This window comes from Arachis duranensis, chromosome 6 (genome assembly GCF_000817695.3).
Source record: "Arachis duranensis cultivar V14167 chromosome 6, aradu.V14167.gnm2.J7QH, whole genome shotgun sequence".
Classification (NCBI taxonomy): Eukaryota; Viridiplantae; Streptophyta; class Magnoliopsida; order Fabales; family Fabaceae; genus Arachis; species Arachis duranensis.
In genome coordinates, this window is record NC_029777.3 from 100,075,316 (window position 1) to 100,094,587 (window position 19,272).

Genomic DNA, 19,272 nt, shown 5'->3' on the forward strand with positions numbered 1-19,272 from the left:
CCTCTTGTTCTAGTCTTCTTATTCTTCTTGGTCTCGCTTTTCAGTTTCTTTATTCTCTATTCCCCCAACGCTTCAACCGTTTTTCCAAATCAAAGATCTGATGAAACCGATGAGAGCCTCTCCCAGAATAATGACGAAGAAGAAGTTGCTGATATCTCCGAGCCAAACACACCATCCGAAAATCAATATGGTAAATTCTTAAATAATAATTTATTTATTTATTTATCTTAATTTTATCAGAATTAGAATTGCATGCGTATGATTAGGGCAAGAGAATGTGATGCGGAAGAAGTAAACTAAATAAACAATAACTTGTGCTATCCTCGCTATTTGCTCCTTGGTTTTTTCAGGTTATTGGACCAACAAGGAGTAAAAAAAAACAGTGATATTTTTTGTTAATTATTTTTTAAAATTTTTTATATTATTTGTTGCCTAGATAATTTTTCATTATCAATAATGTAATTAATATTTGTTATGTGAGTAAATGATCATTTATATCCATGAAAGATGAAAATACTGACATATGTGCTTATACTAGATGGAAACTAAATTTGTATCCATGCAAAATGTTTTTCGTGTGACAAAAGTACCTATGTGGCACTTCAACCCTCCAAAGATAGGATATTTTTGTCACACGGATGATAGGTACAAGTTTAGTTTCGATTTAATGTGGGTATATATATCAGTATTTTCATCTTTTATGGATATAAATAGTCATTTATTTTTTTATGTGGTTACACTTTATGTACTGTTTATATATTTTTACTATAAAATTAATTATAATTTTTGTTAATAAAAAATAATTTAAGTAATATTGTTTCGTTTGCTTTATTTTATTTTTGTTGTGTATATTAGCTAGGCCTTTGATTTAATTTTCAGAGGAGAAAACTTGTGACCTATTTAAGGGTCATTGGGTTCCAACAACATCAGAAGGATCAACATATTACACGAATTCAAGTTGCAGAACTATCCCTGATAGCAAAAACTGCTTCAAGCATGGAAGAACTGATAGCGATTTTCTCAATTGGAGATGGAAACCTGAGCAATGCGAGCTTCCGCGATTCGATCACAAAATGTTTCTTGAATTAGTGAGAGGCAAGAAAATGGCATTTATTGGGGACTCTGTGTCCAGGAACCACATGGAATCCCTCTTGTGCTTGTTATCACAGGTCAGTTCTAATTCCTGAACTTGGTTTTGGTTAAACTGCGGTTTTATTTCGATGCAATGCAAACATATATTAAATAGTCATAATCTATAAATAAATAAAGAATACTCCTAATTATTGATGCTATACGGAATTGATTAGCACGACAAGAATATTGCGCAATAGTTGCACTTCCAATCTTCAATGCTATGATTTGAAACAATGGCTCCCATTAATATATCTACTGTACATAAAAGAATCGAGGGAGAATAGGTGCACATCTATTTAGTATCGATAGTTCTCTAGTATTTTTGTCTATTAGGTAGCGTTTGTTTTGCAGTACTGAGACAGAGACTGAGAGACTGAGACAGTATCATGTTTGTTGGTTCAAAAACTGGTACTAAAATTTTTGTTTCTGTTCCCAAAATTTCAGTATTTCAATACCTCTAAAATGTAGGGACACAGGGGACTGATATTTTTGAAACAGAGATTGAAACTTTAATAGCATTTTATACCTAAAATACTCTCATTTTAATTAATTAATTCCAATTTTATCCTTTGTGCAAATTAAATTAGAGTTTTATTTTTGTTTCAATTTTTGTCTCGCACTTGGCACCAAACAGAATACTAAAACTTATTTCAGTCTCTGTCTCTTAGTCTCTGTCTCTCAGTCTCAATCTTTCAGTATCTGTATCTCCACCAAACGCTACCTTAAAGACATGAATACGTGACGTATTTATCATTTGTATTGTTGAAACATGGAATTTGATTGGAACAAGAATATACAAATGTGAAGACTCTCATACAATTATCTTCATGTGAAATTCATAGTTAAAAATTGTTAAATAATTATTTAATTAAACATGTTAAATTATCTAACGACGTCACATAAAATACATAAAGACAACTTCACATAAAGATAATTTTATATAAGTTTCCACTATATACAAATACAAATTGGAGCCCTAGGAGATAATGCGACTCTGAAGAGACCGACGGAGACCAAACCCTCACCTCTATCACGCACACCTCACGACCTCGCTTTCAGTGCTCGTTGCTCTTCACTCTTGGCTCCTTTCTGTTGCATCTCCCTCTATATCACAGGGAGGAAATGAGAATGAGCGACTGTACAATGGTGGTGGGCAAAAAAATTGCAGAAGAAAAAGATTTGGTGAGGTGTAGCTAGCATAAAAAAGACAAAACCAAATGGAGATGAGCTTCTTATTGAAGCTGAGGAGGATGAGACAAAAGATATGTGTGAAGAGATCCCTAGGCTGAATAAGAAAATAGGGCCAGATAAGATGGAGCCAGGGCATAAGCAGGCTAAGACTTTCTCAACTGGGGTTTTGACGGAAGGTGAAGTGCCTGGAGGATCCCGACAGCAAGCACTATCATATAGGGATAGCCTGAGGTGTGATGACACTGGTATGGTTCTCTCCCCAAATGAAATCGTACAAATGGTCATAGAGGAGTATAATATGGAGGAACTCTCCGGAAGAGATAATACAGATCCAACTCCCTTCAATCCTAAACCTATGGTTGATATTTCATTAGAGGAATATGTCATGTGGTGTAAGCCATGAAAAGGCTCCTTGATTGTTAAACTTTTGGAAAAAAATATCGGTTATCGTGCTATTGAATCTTGGATAAGAAGAGTTTAGACACGAAAAGGGGATGTTAATATTATGGATCTCACTGAGACTTTTTTCTGGTCCGTTTTTCGGATAAAATAGATTATTGCCACGTACTTTTTGAGGGTCCCTGACAGATGGCAAATCACTACCTTCTAGTGCAGAGATGGAGGTCGTTTTTTCTCCCTTCTAATCAACCGGTACAGAAGCTCGCAGTATGTATTCGGATTCCAGGCCTTCCGGTTGAATTATACATGGAACAATTTTTCTAGAGAGTGGGTGAAAAGTTAGGTATAATATTAAATATTGATCACACTACTTTCATACACTCAAGGAAAAATTTGCTCACATTTGTGTTGAGATTGATTTGAGCAAGCAATTGGTACCAGCCATTCAAGTACTAGGCAAAGAGTTTAAGATTGAATATGAGGATCTCCACATAATTTGTTTTGGTTGTGGCAAATATGGTCATAGGATGGATCAATGTTCTGAAGGACAGGAAAAGGAGGCACCACTGGTGACGGATTCAGCGCCGTTGGGAGCTCCGTTGTTGAATGGGATGGAATTAGAAGGTGCGAAAAAAGGGGAGATTAGCGGTCACGATTCAAGTTTGAACAAATCTCAAGTAGATTCCACAGAACCAAATCCCGTGAATGCTGGTAACCCAAAAGGGGTGGTTAATCATAAATATCCTAGTTACTTTGAACTGTGGATGTTAGCACAAAAGATGCAAAAGCGCAATGGACAGCTTAAACAAGGTTTTGATACTGTGCCTAATAAAAGCCAAACTAAGAAGTCAGGTTCCAGGTTTGAAGTCTTCACCCAGGAACAATCAGAAACAAATGGCCCACTAACTCATGATGGAATGTCGAAAAGCTCATCAGGTTAACGTTAACAAGCCTTCTATTGCAAAACAGCACTATCATGCGGGTTCTTCAAATAAAGTGGATCAAAAAGGTCCTCAGAAAAATAAAATCGTAGAATCTTCAAAAAACAAAACAAATAATGTTAGAATTCCTAATAATCAAGTTTTTCAACATGAGAAAAGGAAGGATAAAATATATGAGATGAACCTCAATTTGGTGAAGGAGAAAAAGGATGATTATTGGCTTTCCTTGGAGCTCATTAAGCAAGCTAGATACATGTCGGGAGATGATTCTTTGTGCTTGGGAGAAGGTAGCGTTTAGACTTATTACCCATCTGAAGAAGTTATGGAAGCGGTGAGTTTGCTTCACAACAGGGCTCGAGGCAGTATGTAGGAATCAAAACCTCCTGATCCGGGTAAGGCCCTGCAGCTATATCTCCCAGTAATGGTCAAGTACCTTTTGCGTTGGTAAACAGGAAAGCATGGTGTTGGATTCAGCTACCACTAATATCCTCTCTGTTCAGTAAGTTACTGTCTGATGACCATCTTCTTTTCATATTTTTTATGAATATTATTACATGGAATTGTAGAGGTGTTCGGAGTAAAGGCTTCTCTGTTTTACTTGCAGAGCTATCTTTTTATTATCATGCTAATTTTATGTCTTCTGGAAACTCATATAAATGGTACGAAAGCTAATAATATTGTGAGGAAGTTTGGTTTTTTGGATTGGTATTTGGTTGAAAAAGTTAGTTTTGCAGGTGGTATTTAGTGTCTCTGGAACTCTTCTCATTGGGATATCTCAGTGGTAATATCTCCTTACCCGAGTTTATGGATCTCGCCATATTAGCCTCCGTTTTGAAGTATGGAGTGAGTTGAAAGATTTAGCAAGGCAAACCTCCGGGGAATGGTGCGTGAGGGCGATTTCAATTGTGTTCTTTCGGTGGCAGATACTGGTGGAATTTCTGGCCTATCTTAAGACTCAGCTTTTTTTTGGGTGTCTTCTAGATTGTGGTCTTCAAGATATTACTTTTAGTGGTCAACCGTTCACTTGGCAACGTTGTGAAATTCGTAGACGGCCGGATAGGTATATTGTAAATAATGCCTAGTCCCAAAGATTTAGTCAAGCTATGGTCAAGCATCTCCTAAAACTAAGGTCTGATCATATCCCAATTCTTTTGAATTTTGAGGTGACTTTTGCTTCTTCTAATATTTCTTAACCTTTTCAACTTCTAGCAGCCTGACTTTTGCATGAGGATTTTAAAATTTTTTTTGGAAGGACTTAGAGGAATGATGTTTCCTTAGAAACTAATGTGAGTAATTTTATGAAAGTAACAAAAAGTTGGAATAAGGATGTGTTCGATAATATGGCTCATAAGAAAGTTCGAATTCTAGTTTGGCTAAATGGTATTTTGGAGCATATTCGGCTAGGATCCTGAATAACACAAATATAAAGAAACTAGCATGGAGGCTAATTCATGACAAGGAGACCTTGTGGATAAGAATTTTGAGGATTAAATATGGTAGTGGTGATACTCTTGTTTTAAAAATAACAATCCTCAATCCTATTTTAATGTGTGGAAGAAAATCTGTCAAGTTTGGAAGCAGTTTCAAGAGAACCTTATTTGGAGATTAGGTGCTAGTGGTACAACTCGATTCTGGGTTGACCACTAGCTGCCTGGCGTTCATCAGCTTGCTGATTTTGTTCGAAATTGTGTATCAGAGGATAGGTTAGACAATACAGTTTGTGACTATGTTAGAGATTCGAATTGGGATCTTAATCGCATTTTGGAGTTACTGGGCAAGGACTAGGCTCTCATTTTTGCAGCAACGAAAGCTCCTAAGGCGAGCTTTGGGGATGACCAAGTGGCTTGGTTGCACTCAGTGAATGGCTCCTTTTTCGTTAAGTCGGCCTACTCCATTTATCTGGAACTTCCTAAGAACTTGGGTGCTACTTTGGTTTTGAAGGTATGGAAGCTTAGTGCCCCCAAAGAATCCAAACTTTTTGTTGGCTAATTGCAAATGATATTTTATTGACAAATGTTCTGCGATTTAGAAAAAGATTGACTCAAGATGATATTTAGAGTATCTGTGGAAACTCCTTTAAATCTGTGCTTCATGTCTTTCGTGATTGTAGAATTGCGCATACGACGTGGAAGAGTATAGACAATTTTAGAACATCACTTTTGGGAATTGATTTAAAATTAAAATTTGCATTAGAATTAATTGATAAAATGAATTTGGTATCATTTTAGAGATACGATATCATTTTGATGTAGAATTAATAAAAATGTTTTATTCGTATAATTATGTTTATGAAATAATTAAAAATAATATAAAATTTTAATTGAATTAAAACTAACTATTAAAAGAATAAATTTTATTTTTAATTTTAAATTATTGTTTATGACATATAGTCTCATAAATATTTATGTGTCATTTTATAGAATTTAAAATAAAATTAAAATTAAAATTATCATTTGAGATGTTTTAATTATTTTTTTCCTATGACTTTAAATTTAAAACTATTTATTAAGAAAAGAACATATTTTTTAATGATGTCTTTTGAATTTGAATACTCTAAATTTTAAATTCTTATTTGAGATGGTAAAATATAATCTCTTAACTTTAAATATTTTTTTCTTATTTTTTGTCTTATCTATAAAATAAATAATAAAAAAAATTTATTTTATCATCTAAAATAAATTTAAAATTTAAAAGATTCAAATACTATCTTTTACATATACGCGTTGCACATTTAACGCAAATATAGTTTATGTTTCAGTTGGGTTAGCTGAAAAGTTCTTGCTAGCATTACAACGAAGGGAAATGTTTTCTCTAAGGTGATGATAATAAAAAGAGTCCCGCTAGAGAGTTAATAGGGTATTTGTACAATATGTACAATGAACTGTTTATTTAGCTCAATATGAGTTAAAAATGAAAATTATCCACAAAATAATAAATTTAAAAACTCTTATTTAGTTATTTCACATCAAATTTCAAATTTCAAATTCTCCAATTTCAAATTTCAAATTTTTAAAAAAATTTTGTTAGTTATTTCAAAAAAATAACAATCTGAAATCCTCCAACACTCTCTTCTTTTTCAATCGGTGGCCACCCCACCTTCATCAATAATCATCTCATTTCACCATCGCTACTTAGCTTGCTTGCCACACGCCACTCACCCTTAATAAAAATAACCATAAAAATAATTATCTGCATACCTAATGAATTGAACATCTAACATATTTTAATTATATATAACTAAATTCAATCTAATCAAAATAATTATCTACATAAAACTAAAATAACCATCCACATACCTACTAAAATGACCATCCTAAATTGACCATTAAAATAGAAGAAGATGAATAAACAGAAGAAACTATTATTGTGGTGAAACATAATTTTAAAGGACTAGTCATGATAAAAGCGGCACTGTTGTGAAGCATAGGGCTCAAATCATGAAAGAAGCTAACCATGCTTGGATCCGAAGAAGAAGAACATGGTGGTATCATTGGTGAGAAGAGACTTGAAGGAATGGGAGAAAGCGAAGGCGCATCGGAGGAGGTAGAGGTGAGGACGGTGTCGGGAAGAAGGCACACACCGGCTGCGACGGAGGTTGCTGCGGTGCCGTTAGTTCGACCCACACAAAATGTGCGTCCTCCCTTAGCGGTGGCCTGTGCGGCAACGGCGCCAGTTGAAACAGTGTCAGCGCGATTTCTGATGGCGGCTGGTGACCGTGGCATTAGTGTACCGACGAGACTCCATAAGAAAGACATAGAACGCTGACAAACCATATTGAGAGAAGTGAGAGAGAGAGGTAGTTTATTTATTTCCAAAACTGACGATAATCTTAATATTTGATTTAAATTTTAAATTAAAACTATTTTAAATTAATTAGTTGTCTATAATTTAAAATTAGTTAATTACTTATCAAATATTTTAAATTTTAAATTAATCCCATTATATACATTATACAATATCTTTATTGTCTTCTCGTATTTTTTCTAAAAAAAATAAGTTAAAAGTGCACGTACATTACAAGCATTCAAAATCCATATTTTAGAAGTTTGCATGACGTAGTATAAAGAGAAAGCTCACATACGTTCGTGTTATTCTATCAAATTTTAATTTAATTTTTAATATTTTAACTATTTTATTTTTATCTCAAAAAAATTTAAACAAAATTAATATTATTTTACTATAAAATATGATACAAATAGTTAATACTTAATAGAATAAGTGACATAAATATTAACAACGTTATTATTTAAGTTATATCTTTTTTATTAACGTGTGTTAAAAAAATATAATCAAATTTTTTTTGTAATATTTTTTTTATTTTTTTCTGATAGAAAATCTTAATTTTCTTTTTTAACAAAGAAGCTCAACACAATATAATAACAATTATCAATATTCCTAATTTAAAGAAAAAATTTTATATTAATAATTATTGGTTGATCAATTTTACTTATGTATTGAAATCGACTATTATTAGCTTTTCAATATACTAATTGTTTGTCTCAAAATTAACAGTAATACAATATCAAACCCATTTAAAACTTTTTAATACAAAAACAAGACATTTTAAACATCAAAAACTAAATTATGACTTATGTTAAATATTGATTATTAAAACAATATTTTACTCTCTTATATTTTACATTTATAACAAATGTATTATATCCTTGACACAAAATATACGAAAATATCTTTAAATAAATTTTTAATTAAATAGTGAATTTAGTAAAAAAAAATTACAGAAATAAATTATGAGAAAATTTAGAGGATCAGCAGATTTTGTAATTAATTTTTAGCCATTAATAATATTTTTAATGGTATGAGATTATATCTAATAGTATAAAATTATTCTATTTCTTTTTGATAGTTAAATACTAACTAAAATTTAACAAAAGTACTGAACCTAACACTCATAAATTAAAAGTGATTTAATAGTGTAACTTAGGAAGATATTAAAAAAGTTGAGTAATTTAAGTTAGGAAAATAATATATGTATCCTCCTAAACCACGCGATATCTTAGACATTAAATTTTCAGACAAGAAATATACCAAGTGCTTTATATGATATATAGTGTTATGTTATGTATATGGTTTTGCCGTTGTAGTAAGGAGGTAGTTTACAGTTCTGTTTATAATTTTTTCAGGAAGAAACTCCAAAGGATATTCATAAGGATTCAGAAGATAGATATCGAACATGGTATTTTCCAAAGCATGACTTCACACTGATGATGCTGTGGAGCAGGTTTATAATAGTTGGCGAAGAACAAATGATAAATGGTTCAGCGTCTGGAACCTTTGATTTGCAGTTAGACAAGGTAGATGATGATTGGGCTAGAGAGCTACCTAACTTAGACTATGCCATAATCTCAGGTGGACACTGGTTTTTCAGAGTGATGTACCTCCATGAAGGCGACAACCTTGTAGGATGTGTGTACTGTGGCCAACCTAACGTGACAAGCTACAACAGTGATTTCCCGCTGAGAAAAGCGTTTCGAACGGCATTCAATTATATTAACAACGGTTGCAAGGAGTGTGGGAAATTGGTGACGGTTTTGAGGACATTCGCACCGGCACACTTTGAGAATGGAGCATGGAACACTGGAGGGTATTGTAACAGGACAGGTCCTGCTAGTGAGTCAGAGGTTGATCCAGGGATGTTTGAATGGCAAGTGAGGAATGCTCAAATGGAGGAGTTTGAGAAAGCAAGAAAAGAGGGGATGGAGAAAGGGAAGAGTTTTGAGGTGTTGGATGTGACTGTGGCAATGATGATGAGACCAGATGGGCACCCTGGGGACCATTGGGGTAACAAATGGATGAGGGGTTATAATGATTGTACTCATTGGTGTTTGCCTGGTCCTGTTGATTTGTGGAGTGAGTTGTTGCTCGCAATTCTCAATAAACTTACAAATTTAAGTTCTCCAGGTAATATCAAATCATAAATAATACAAGCAATTATTACACCGTGTTTTCCTTCCGTTATTCTCTAGGAAATTAGTCATTTTTTACCCCCTAACTCGTGACATATTGACGTGTAGATTTGTATTCAACACCATGTATTAAGTGAAAACTAGAGTTTTTTTTTTTTTTTCATACTATTGTTAAGACAGAAACTAATTTCATTATGATATGCTCTGTTGGTGATATACTTGAAAATAGAAACTAATGACGATAATGATATATGCCGCTATGATCAGGGAAACTAAAAAAGTTTGGCAGCACACATTTTATCCTTGGCAAATTGAATAAAAAAAAAAATTAAAAAATTGAAATTCGTCTCTCTCGTTTTGTGTTATTGTAATTTGTCTCACTTATTTGGATTTTTTATTTCAATTGATGTTTACGGTGATTATAGTGTTTTAAAAAGTGTTACTTAAAAAAATATTACCAAAATATAAAAAAGATATAATTTTAATTTTAACAATATTTACATAGTTACTGTAATTATTGTAGCCTACTTGTATTAAATTTTACCTATAAAATAATGGTTCCTCTGCCAATTCTTATTGAATTGAAGTTTTTTACGAAAAGTTTTCTTTTTGCTTTCTTAAAAAATATAATTTTAAATAAAATAAATAAAAGCAAAACTGCAAAAAAGATATGAGAGCCACTATAAAAAAAAGACTTATTTTAACATTTTATTTTTTAACATCATAATTAAATACTAAAATTAATATATATTTTTGACAAATATAACAAATGTCAAGTTCTCTATATTTTCTTGATGAATAATTTGACTGTAGAAAATTATTTTTCAATTTTGACACTCATTTGTTTTCAATTTACTCTACTATTTCTTTTCTTTTCTGGGTTCTGTCAAATTTGACATCACACTGATCTCAGTTTGGGATCATACTATTCATTTTTTATCTTCAAAATCTCAATTTATTCTTCAGTTTCAAGATCTCATCTCATTCTTTGTTAAAAATTTTTGTTGAGAATATTTTATGGTCAATAAGTGTCAAAATAAATAGTATTTTTGACAGTTAATAAATATCATAGAAAATATATTCTCAAATTTTTCTAACAAATTATTTTTGGCAGCCAATATTTATCAAAATAAGATTTAAACTTTTTTTACAATTACTTATATGTTAAAAATACTATTTTTGACAAACTTTTATTAACATATTTTCATAATTAAAATAATGTCAAAATTTATTTTTTTGACAAATTTTAATTCTTTTTTTATACATATAACCCTAAAAAATAATCTATATTGTTGTAGGGAGCTAATACAAAAAGGTGATTTGTAAGTCCCCATCGAAAAAGTAAAAAAAAAAATATAAGAGACAATACACATTCCATCCAACATATATAAACATCTTAACAAATTAATTTTAAAAATCAGATTTTAAATTAAGTAAGAATAATCAAACTTTAAATTTGCATAATTAAGATTAAACAACATAATTCTCGCTAAACATACACTCACACCATGTCCTCGTCGTCACACTCTGTCGCTCAGACCTCTATTACTCCTCCTTTGTAGTGGACCGTTGTGCTGGTGGAGCTCTCATGCAAGGTACGCGTCCTTTCCTTTTCTGTTGTCGGTGTCATCGCTACAGGAAAAAGGCCCGCTAGTAACGTGATCGCGCGAGATCTCCGTGGCGGTGCTGCTGTTGTGTCCGCCTCTTGTTCTTTTTTGGATGTTTTTTATATAATTTGAATTTTTTAATATAATTTAGATATTTTTTGGATATATAATGGATGTTTTTTCGTCTCTTAGTAAAAAATATATTCAGATTAAAATACAGATGTTTTTTTACTAAAAAAAAAACACATTCAATTACAAACAAAAAAACATTTAATTAAAAGAAACATCCACAGCTCCTTGAAAATAAATTTAATGTAATTTAGATTTTTTTTATGTGATTTAGATATTTTTTTATATATAAAGTGAATATTTTTTTTATATAATTTGGATATTTTTTAATATAGTTTAGATATGTTTTCAATCCCTTGAAAATGAATTTAATATGATTTTGAATTTTTTTTGATGTGATTTGGATATTTTTTCATATAATTAGGTGGCGCGATATCAACGGCTTTGAAAGGGGAAGATTCAGCACGGCATAATAGTGAAGGCAACTGGAGGTAGGGAGGCAGCGATAAGCTACTATGTTACCGGCAATAGTGACGTCATGTCCGGGGAGGAGGAAGTGGAGCTGTCTCGATGAAAATAGGGTAACGGAGAATGAAAAAGATGAAATGTGAAAATGAGGGAAGGATAGGTAATTATATTAGAACGTCTTTTTATATTTAATGAATTTGGGGATGTAACCCAATAGGATGTTGGCTTATGTTAGCTAGACTCTCTATTGATTATCTAAAGAAATTAAAAAAGTAAAATAATAGGAATTAGGACTAAAAAAACTCAAATGAAAAATACTAGAAAAGAGGGGGTTAAGCAATTGCTAAAATTAATGTATTTGGATGGGTAAATAAAAGAGGAAAAATAATTATACATAGTATTTAAAAGATTAAGCTATCAATTTTACTTACAAATATTTAGAATGATCTACTCATAAAAAAATAAAATTTATTTTATAATTTTAGAAGATAAATTTTAGTTGACAAAATTATTCAAACACTAAAATATAATACAAAATTTTTAAACTAATCTTCCTAAACTAATTAACTTACCTCACCCTTAATTTTCAATATTTTATTATTACTAATTCATTTTTCAGTCTTTTATCATCACCATTCAAATCCTTTTTTATCCAACTCTCCTTCCAAGTTACTGCCAATATTGTTATAATCTCAACCTCTTCTCATTGGTCGTGTCCATTCTCCCCAACAACACCTTTACCTACAACCTTACATGGCCAACAACCTTATCTTCGATGGTTTGTTTACTCTTTCTCTTATATTTCTCCAATCTCTGTCTCCCCCAATCATTTGTATTTCAAATTTAAGGAATTTTGTTGGATGATTTTAGTTATTAAAAATAATGAATTATTTAACCCTTCCAAGTCTTAAAAGGAAAGAAATTTTAATTCCTTTTTTCGTTTTTTATTTTTAATATTGGAGCTGGAGTGGAGTTGGATGCCATTATGGGGGAGGGAGGGGCTTCACCAGCTTGTGGTATCAAGCAACTAACAACTCGGACTCTCCGAGTTTCAACACGCTAAATGGACCCTCCGATTTCTCTCTCAGCAGACGCACGGTCCGATTTCGAAGGAGATGGACACGCATCGCGTTGCAGTAGCTCCCCAAAAAGTGTCCTGAAACCAAACACTTACTCATGCATTCACCCCGCTCACCATCCGAAAACATCACTCTCTCAACTTTTATTTTCAAGCTGAAGCCCCCATTGTTCCTTCTTTCTCCTCTTAGCTGTGCATGGTTGAAGAAATAAAAGCATGCTAAAAAAGTATAAAACTAAGGATGTTGATCGACCTGAGTTTCATGTTATGCATTATCTCAGTCATCCCGATTATGTAAGTTTTTTTTAATATTTTTAATTTTTTATTTAAAATTATTATTGTAAAATATTTACTTTTTATGATTGTTACTATTAGAAGTGCAAATTAGAAATATAGATAAAATAGAATGATTATTATTATTTTTCAGCATTTATATAATTTTTTTAAATTTTTTAGAATTTTTTTAATTAATTTTTAATTGTAAATATTATTGTTAGTAAATTAATTATTATTATTTTGTTAGTTGGTACATTTTAAAATGTAAACAGATTCTGTTAGGTATTTTTTAATAGAGGACGTAAATTTTTTTTGTGATTTTTTATTAATATTTTGTATTATAATTATTATTTAATATAAATATAACCAAATTAAAAAAGAGAGTCCCAACGGCTCGATTTTAATTATAGTTATTATTGAAAATAGGGTTAATTTTTTTAAATTTTTTTTAAATTATTAATTAATTGTAATGAACGAAGGTAAATGTTATTGTTGTTGTTGTGAGAAACTATTAGTCTTACTTTGGGAATAATTTTAAATTTTTTAATTGTAATTTTCATTGTTAGGAAGTTAGTTAGTTGTTATGAATGTTGTTCGAAAAAGAATTTAGGCATAGAGTGATTATTATTATTATTTTTTACAATTGAGAAAAATATGTTTAAATAATAGTATATGACTAATTAATATTAGATATTATTCAAGATAAATGTGTTATTGTAGAGAGATTTGATTAGGTATTTATGTATTAGTTATCATTATTATTAGTAGTTGTTGTGGTAAAAAAATTATTTTATTTTAGTAGTAAGTTAGTAAGTGTTAAGAAGTTGATTAATACTTTGTTATATTTTTTGTAGAAGTTAAGAATGTTGACATGTGACCATCCAGTTCTTCCGGATCGGTACAATGATAGGGTGGAGGAGAATCTATGACTTACCAGCTTTTATCATGCATCACAGATTGGGGTAGTTCAATGTGAAAAGGCACTGGTGAATGCTCTAATCGAGCGGTGATACCCCGACACACATACGTTTTACCTTTCCATTGGTGAATGTGCCGTGACTCTTGAAGATGTGGCTATAATTCTTGGTCTTCCAACGGACGGACTTCCAATTACAGGGATGACAATGAGTAGTTTTGAAGTCTTGGAGGCGGAGTGTTTGCATCAATTTGGAGTTGCACCGCATAAGTCGGACTGTAGAGGTAGCTGTATAAAACTGACTTGGCTGCGAGATCTTAAAGAAAATTTACACTTTACTAATGAAATTGGTATACAGAGGTATGTCAAGTGCCACATTATGTTGCTTATCGGAACGATCTTGTTTGGGGATAAATTAGGGGCAGATGTGCACTGGAAGTTTCTACGATTGCTTCGTGAATTTGGTATTATTATACAATACAGTTGGAGATCTGCATGCCTAGCACACCTCTACAGGGCGTTATGCTGGACATCTCGAGTTGACTGTAAGAAAATAGATGGCCCACTAACACTTCTGCTCGGTTGGGCTTGGATCCGACTGCTATATCTATCGCCGGTTCCTAGGGAGCCCCGCAGTTTTTCGCTAGAAACAGGTAATTTTATGATTAAATGTACCCCTATATTGATATTTATAACTCAGTTGACAACATTAAATGTATCGTATTAGGTGGCGAAACTGGAAGCGTGGTGACCGACGATATAGATATATGAAGCTAGCTGACTTTAGGAAGGCTTTTGATGAACTTTAGGAAGGCGATGTGAGTTTTCATTAAAGTAGTATTAGTTTCCTGTTTAGTGCCTGCGTAAATCTTATGAACCATTGTTAATGTGATTGTTATGTGGATTGTAATCATGAGTTTCATTTATTTTTTCCAGTTTGTGTGGATTGCGTATGCTGTGGATCGCATGGATCCGAACATAATTCCTGCAGAAATCTATATGCACTCGGTTGTCTGGAGCGCTACAGTGCCTTTGGTGTCATTTGAATGTATCGAGTGGCATGCTACCGATAGGTATAGGCGACAATTCAGATTCGTTCAGGGAGTACCTCATGAGGAGCGGAATCTGGACAAGGCGCATGGAGAAGTCCTCACTGGTGGTCCTAAGAATATTAACTGGGCCACGGCACCGACTCATTACAGTTGGGTGATGCATTGGACAAACAGGCATCACCACGTTCTTTCTGAGCTTCCCATGCCTTCACAGCATCCGTTGGATACTTACATGCATTGGTACCGAGGAAAATTTGGGAACCGCTTGAACTTGTCGAATCTTGTGGGTAAAGAGAATGATGAGGGTAATCAGGATTTGGATGAGGGTAATCAGGATATGGATGATGACAATAAAGAACAGGAGCCACATTCTCCTCAGATACCACCTCCAAATCCGCTTCCATAAGAACAACCTCATTTCTCAGGCCAGTATGTACCTCAGACACATTTCAACCCATCATTTCCACAGCATCAACAATATTGGGGTGTGTCACAGTTTGAACCATGCGAAGGCGGTTCTTTTAGCCAGTTGCTTGGGTTTATGGTTGGAGATGTAGGACAATCACAATTTGGCCATCAAACTGAGTTCATGCCAGGGAGGTATTCGTTGGATGCGAGGTATCCGGGCCATACCTCATCGGTGGCTTCTGGAGGATTCGTATTTGTTGACTCTAGTAGGAGTGACGGTGGACGCGGAGTTCTTAATAGTCAAAATCCGCACCCTGTTTCCATGGGACTCATTGAAGAAAATGCTAACACACTCGATCAAGAGACCAATGCGTATCTAGTGGACAACCCGGATGACGAGGACGATAATGAGGAGGATGAAATAGAGGAGTTCGATGAGGACGAAGATTCCTGTAATGATGGTATTTATATTGAGTATTTTGCTTTACTTGATAGATTAGTTATTTATTTTGTGGTCATAAATGGTATCTCTGTTTGGTTTTTCCTGAATGATATGTGGTATCTATGTTGCCTTGAGTACATAATGGACTATATTTAATTGTGTTTATAAAATTGTATCCAGGTCAGGCACGCACTCTGGATGACAAAGACAAAGGTTACAATCTTAGGATTGATCTTCCATGTCGTAGCGCTAATCGCTACACTCCATCTGTGTTCAAAAAGGCCGCCAAGAAATGCAAGGAATTTGTGAAGGATGTAAAGTGATCAATGAGAAAATAGTTATGGTGTAATGAACTTATTTACGTATTAATGAACTGGACTATGTTTAAAGATCCTTGTATGTGTTGGTCCTTATGTATTATTTAGTTGGACTATAGTAAGGTTACTTTGTATGCTGAGAGTATTTACGTATTTATGAAGTTCATATATTGCTACTAATATCATATCAAATTAACACAGCTGGACAATTGATGTCATATTATATACTGCTACAGATATCTATTAATGCTATGTTGTCATAATTTATTATAATGTCATATATCAGGTCATGTTAACTCAATAGGAGAATTCATGATATATTATACAATGATACATATATCATACGTTGTTAAGTCAAATGGAACAAGTCTTTTCCTACTATATGATGCTACATATATAATATCATCTTAGAATGTGAATCTAATGAGCATCTCTGTCAGCATTTGCGCCCGCTGACTGACGGCATCTGCTACGACTGTGTCCCTCAACCCCACATAGCCTGCATCGCCTAGGGCGACGTAACATTCGCGTGTCCATCTCAATCAAGAAGCGCGTCATCTTGGGGTAACCTTTCGTGACGTGTCTCGGGTACAGATTTGGTACGAACCGAGGTCCGTTGTAAGCAGGCCATGTAGTATGATTACCTAGTGGCCTAAATCTTGCTCGGTACACCCGCCGAATTTGGTCCATCTTGTAAACATCATGCACATACACTTTCCAATCCAGTCGCTGGTTGGCACAACATGCGAACACATGTCTACAAGGAATCCGGTCCACCTGGAACTCACCACAGTCACATCGAAGGCCTCGTAGGTCGATTGCAAATTCTAGTCCACTTGGCATCTCACGCACCTCGAAGACCTTATTTTGCTGGTCAAAGCAACTAACCTAAATGTTTTTTGATGCAAGTTGGTTTGCATGCAACTTCAACGTCACCACAGTAGAAAACAGATGGCCAGCATTAATCCGGGCTTCTGCCTCTGCTCTTTTTCGGGTGAACAACTCATTAAGCCTATAGAATGTTGCCTTCACAAGAGCAGTAATGGGGAGATTGTGTGCACCTTTCAATACTGAATTGATGCATTCCATTAGATTCGTCGTCATGTGACCCCATCGGTAGCCACCGTCAAATTCCAATGCGTACTGTTCGCGAGGAATTCGCTTTAACCAGTTTGTATACGCCTCGCCCCATTCCCGTAAACGCTGGTAATACACTTCGTACTCCCGCACCGTCCTCGAATATCCTGAACGATAACAACATATAAAAGGGACAAAAACATAGGTCAAATATACTTTTGAAGGTAACTCTGTTAATAACTTACTGAAATTTACTAAAAGGTTACCAATGTTGACGACCAATTTTTGGAGGTACGGTGCCTTGAACTTTCTCAGAAAATTCGACTCTATATGACTGATGCAAAACATATGAAAAGCTCTAGGAGGTGACTAAGCTCCGTTACTGCGTTCCACAGTTGCATTGATGGATTCGTGCCGGTCGGATATTAGTCCCACACCATCCCGAGTGACAACATGTTGACGCAAGTTACTAAGGAAAAAGTGCCATGCATCAGAAGTCTCTCCCTCAACAATAGCAAACGCAATTGGGACGATATTGTTGTTGCCATCCTGTGAATCTGCGAGTAGTAGACAACCCTTATACTTTCCATACAAGTGAGTCCCATCCACCTGGACAACTTGCTTACAATGTCTCAATGCCTTGATGCAGGGGTAATAACTCCAAAATACTCTATGCAGTACCCGAATATCACCGACCAAGTATCACCTTGATATGCAGGCATAGTCTCAAAATGGACAACAGCTGATGGCTCCTTATGACACATGGCCTCAAACCATATAGGAAATGCTTCGTACGATACTTTCCAACCTCCAAATATTTTTTCTACTGCCCTTTGCTTAGCCAACCATGCTTTCCGATAACTAACAGTATAGTTGAACTTCGATTGCACTTCTGCTATAACCGATTTTACCTTCAAGGAGGGGTCAGCCTCAACCAATGGCTTTATTGCTTCTGCAACAGACTAACTATGATAAGCCAATCACACCCTGACCCATACTGTGTACACTTGGCATAAAATGTCAACGGCTCAGACTCATACACCTGGTAGTCTACGCTTCGTCATATGGTATACTCTTTTATCGCCTTAATAACAGCTTCCCGAAAACTGAACTCCATCCCAATAGCAAATTCACCATCTGCGACAATAGGAATTTCTGCCGGGACAATCAGCATGGGAAAAATTTAAATTAATACAAACATATTTCAAAACCAAGATAAATCAATATTCACTGTATCAAGTATGATATAAATCCAAACCTTACATCATGTTATTGTGTCACTTTTTTCACAAAATAAGGACATGAACATCAGATGTAAAAAACCGGACCAGACCGGCCGGTTCGATCGTTACCCCCGATGAACCGAATACTAACCGGTCCGGTTCTCTAAATGATATTTACAAACTCACGTACTTTTTCATATTCATAATGTAGAGATTTTTATTATCAATTTCTAACAAATACTTATAGTGTATAACATAAACAAATAATAAAATATTTACTTCCATGTTCCATATTGGTTTAAAATAACTTGATATTTTTCAAATGTTAGTAAACACATGTATTTTGACTTTTATTTTTTAAACTTCTTAGTATTTTTTATTTTTTATTTACATAGGATCGGGTCAACTGGTTCAACCTCTAACACATATATGACATCAATGCATGATTAAATAATGGTTAATAAATACTAATTCATTCATAAATAATTCAATAACTAACTAAAAAAAATAATACGATGAATTACGTATCTGCAGTCATGTATTCAGGAAACTCCGGAACATGCATGGCTTCCAAGTCCAAAACTCGCATGAATGATGGCTCCCCAAACGGCATATCGTTTGCGAGTGCATTTGCCACCTCCGTCACATCTGGATCCATAGTTCCGTCGCCTTGATCTTCATCTCCATTTGGACCAACACATTCGTAGTTGCTTTCGAACTCTTTTTCACTGTCACTATTATAATCTTCCC

The 19,272-nt window shown here is 33.9% G+C and overlaps 1 protein-coding gene and 1 long non-coding RNA gene across 2 annotated transcripts in view; both read left to right on the plus strand.

Moving 5' to 3' along the window:
- Window positions 1-11,760, plus strand: part of LOC110273058 (xyloglucan O-acetyltransferase 4-like) — a 15,324-nt gene extending 3,564 nt beyond the window's left edge. Inside the window, exons 2-5 of the mRNA XM_021125908.2 lie at window positions 45-190; window positions 880-1,169; window positions 8,807-9,584; window positions 11,690-11,760. Of these exons, the coding sequence (XP_020981567.2) occupies window positions 45-190; window positions 880-1,169; window positions 8,807-9,584; window positions 11,690-11,760 (1,285 nt within the window). The remainder of the gene's footprint in view (window positions 1-44; window positions 191-879; window positions 1,170-8,806; window positions 9,585-11,689) is intronic.
- A 761-nt stretch (window positions 11,761-12,521) lies between these two features.
- Window positions 12,522-16,354, plus strand: LOC127748561 (uncharacterized). The gene is made up of 5 exons (XR_008010677.1): window positions 12,522-13,105; window positions 13,942-14,656; window positions 14,731-14,821; window positions 14,940-15,924; window positions 16,086-16,354. It is a non-coding gene; the product is annotated as an uncharacterized LOC127748561 (long non-coding RNA).
- Window positions 16,355-19,272: the final 2,918 nt, after the last annotated feature.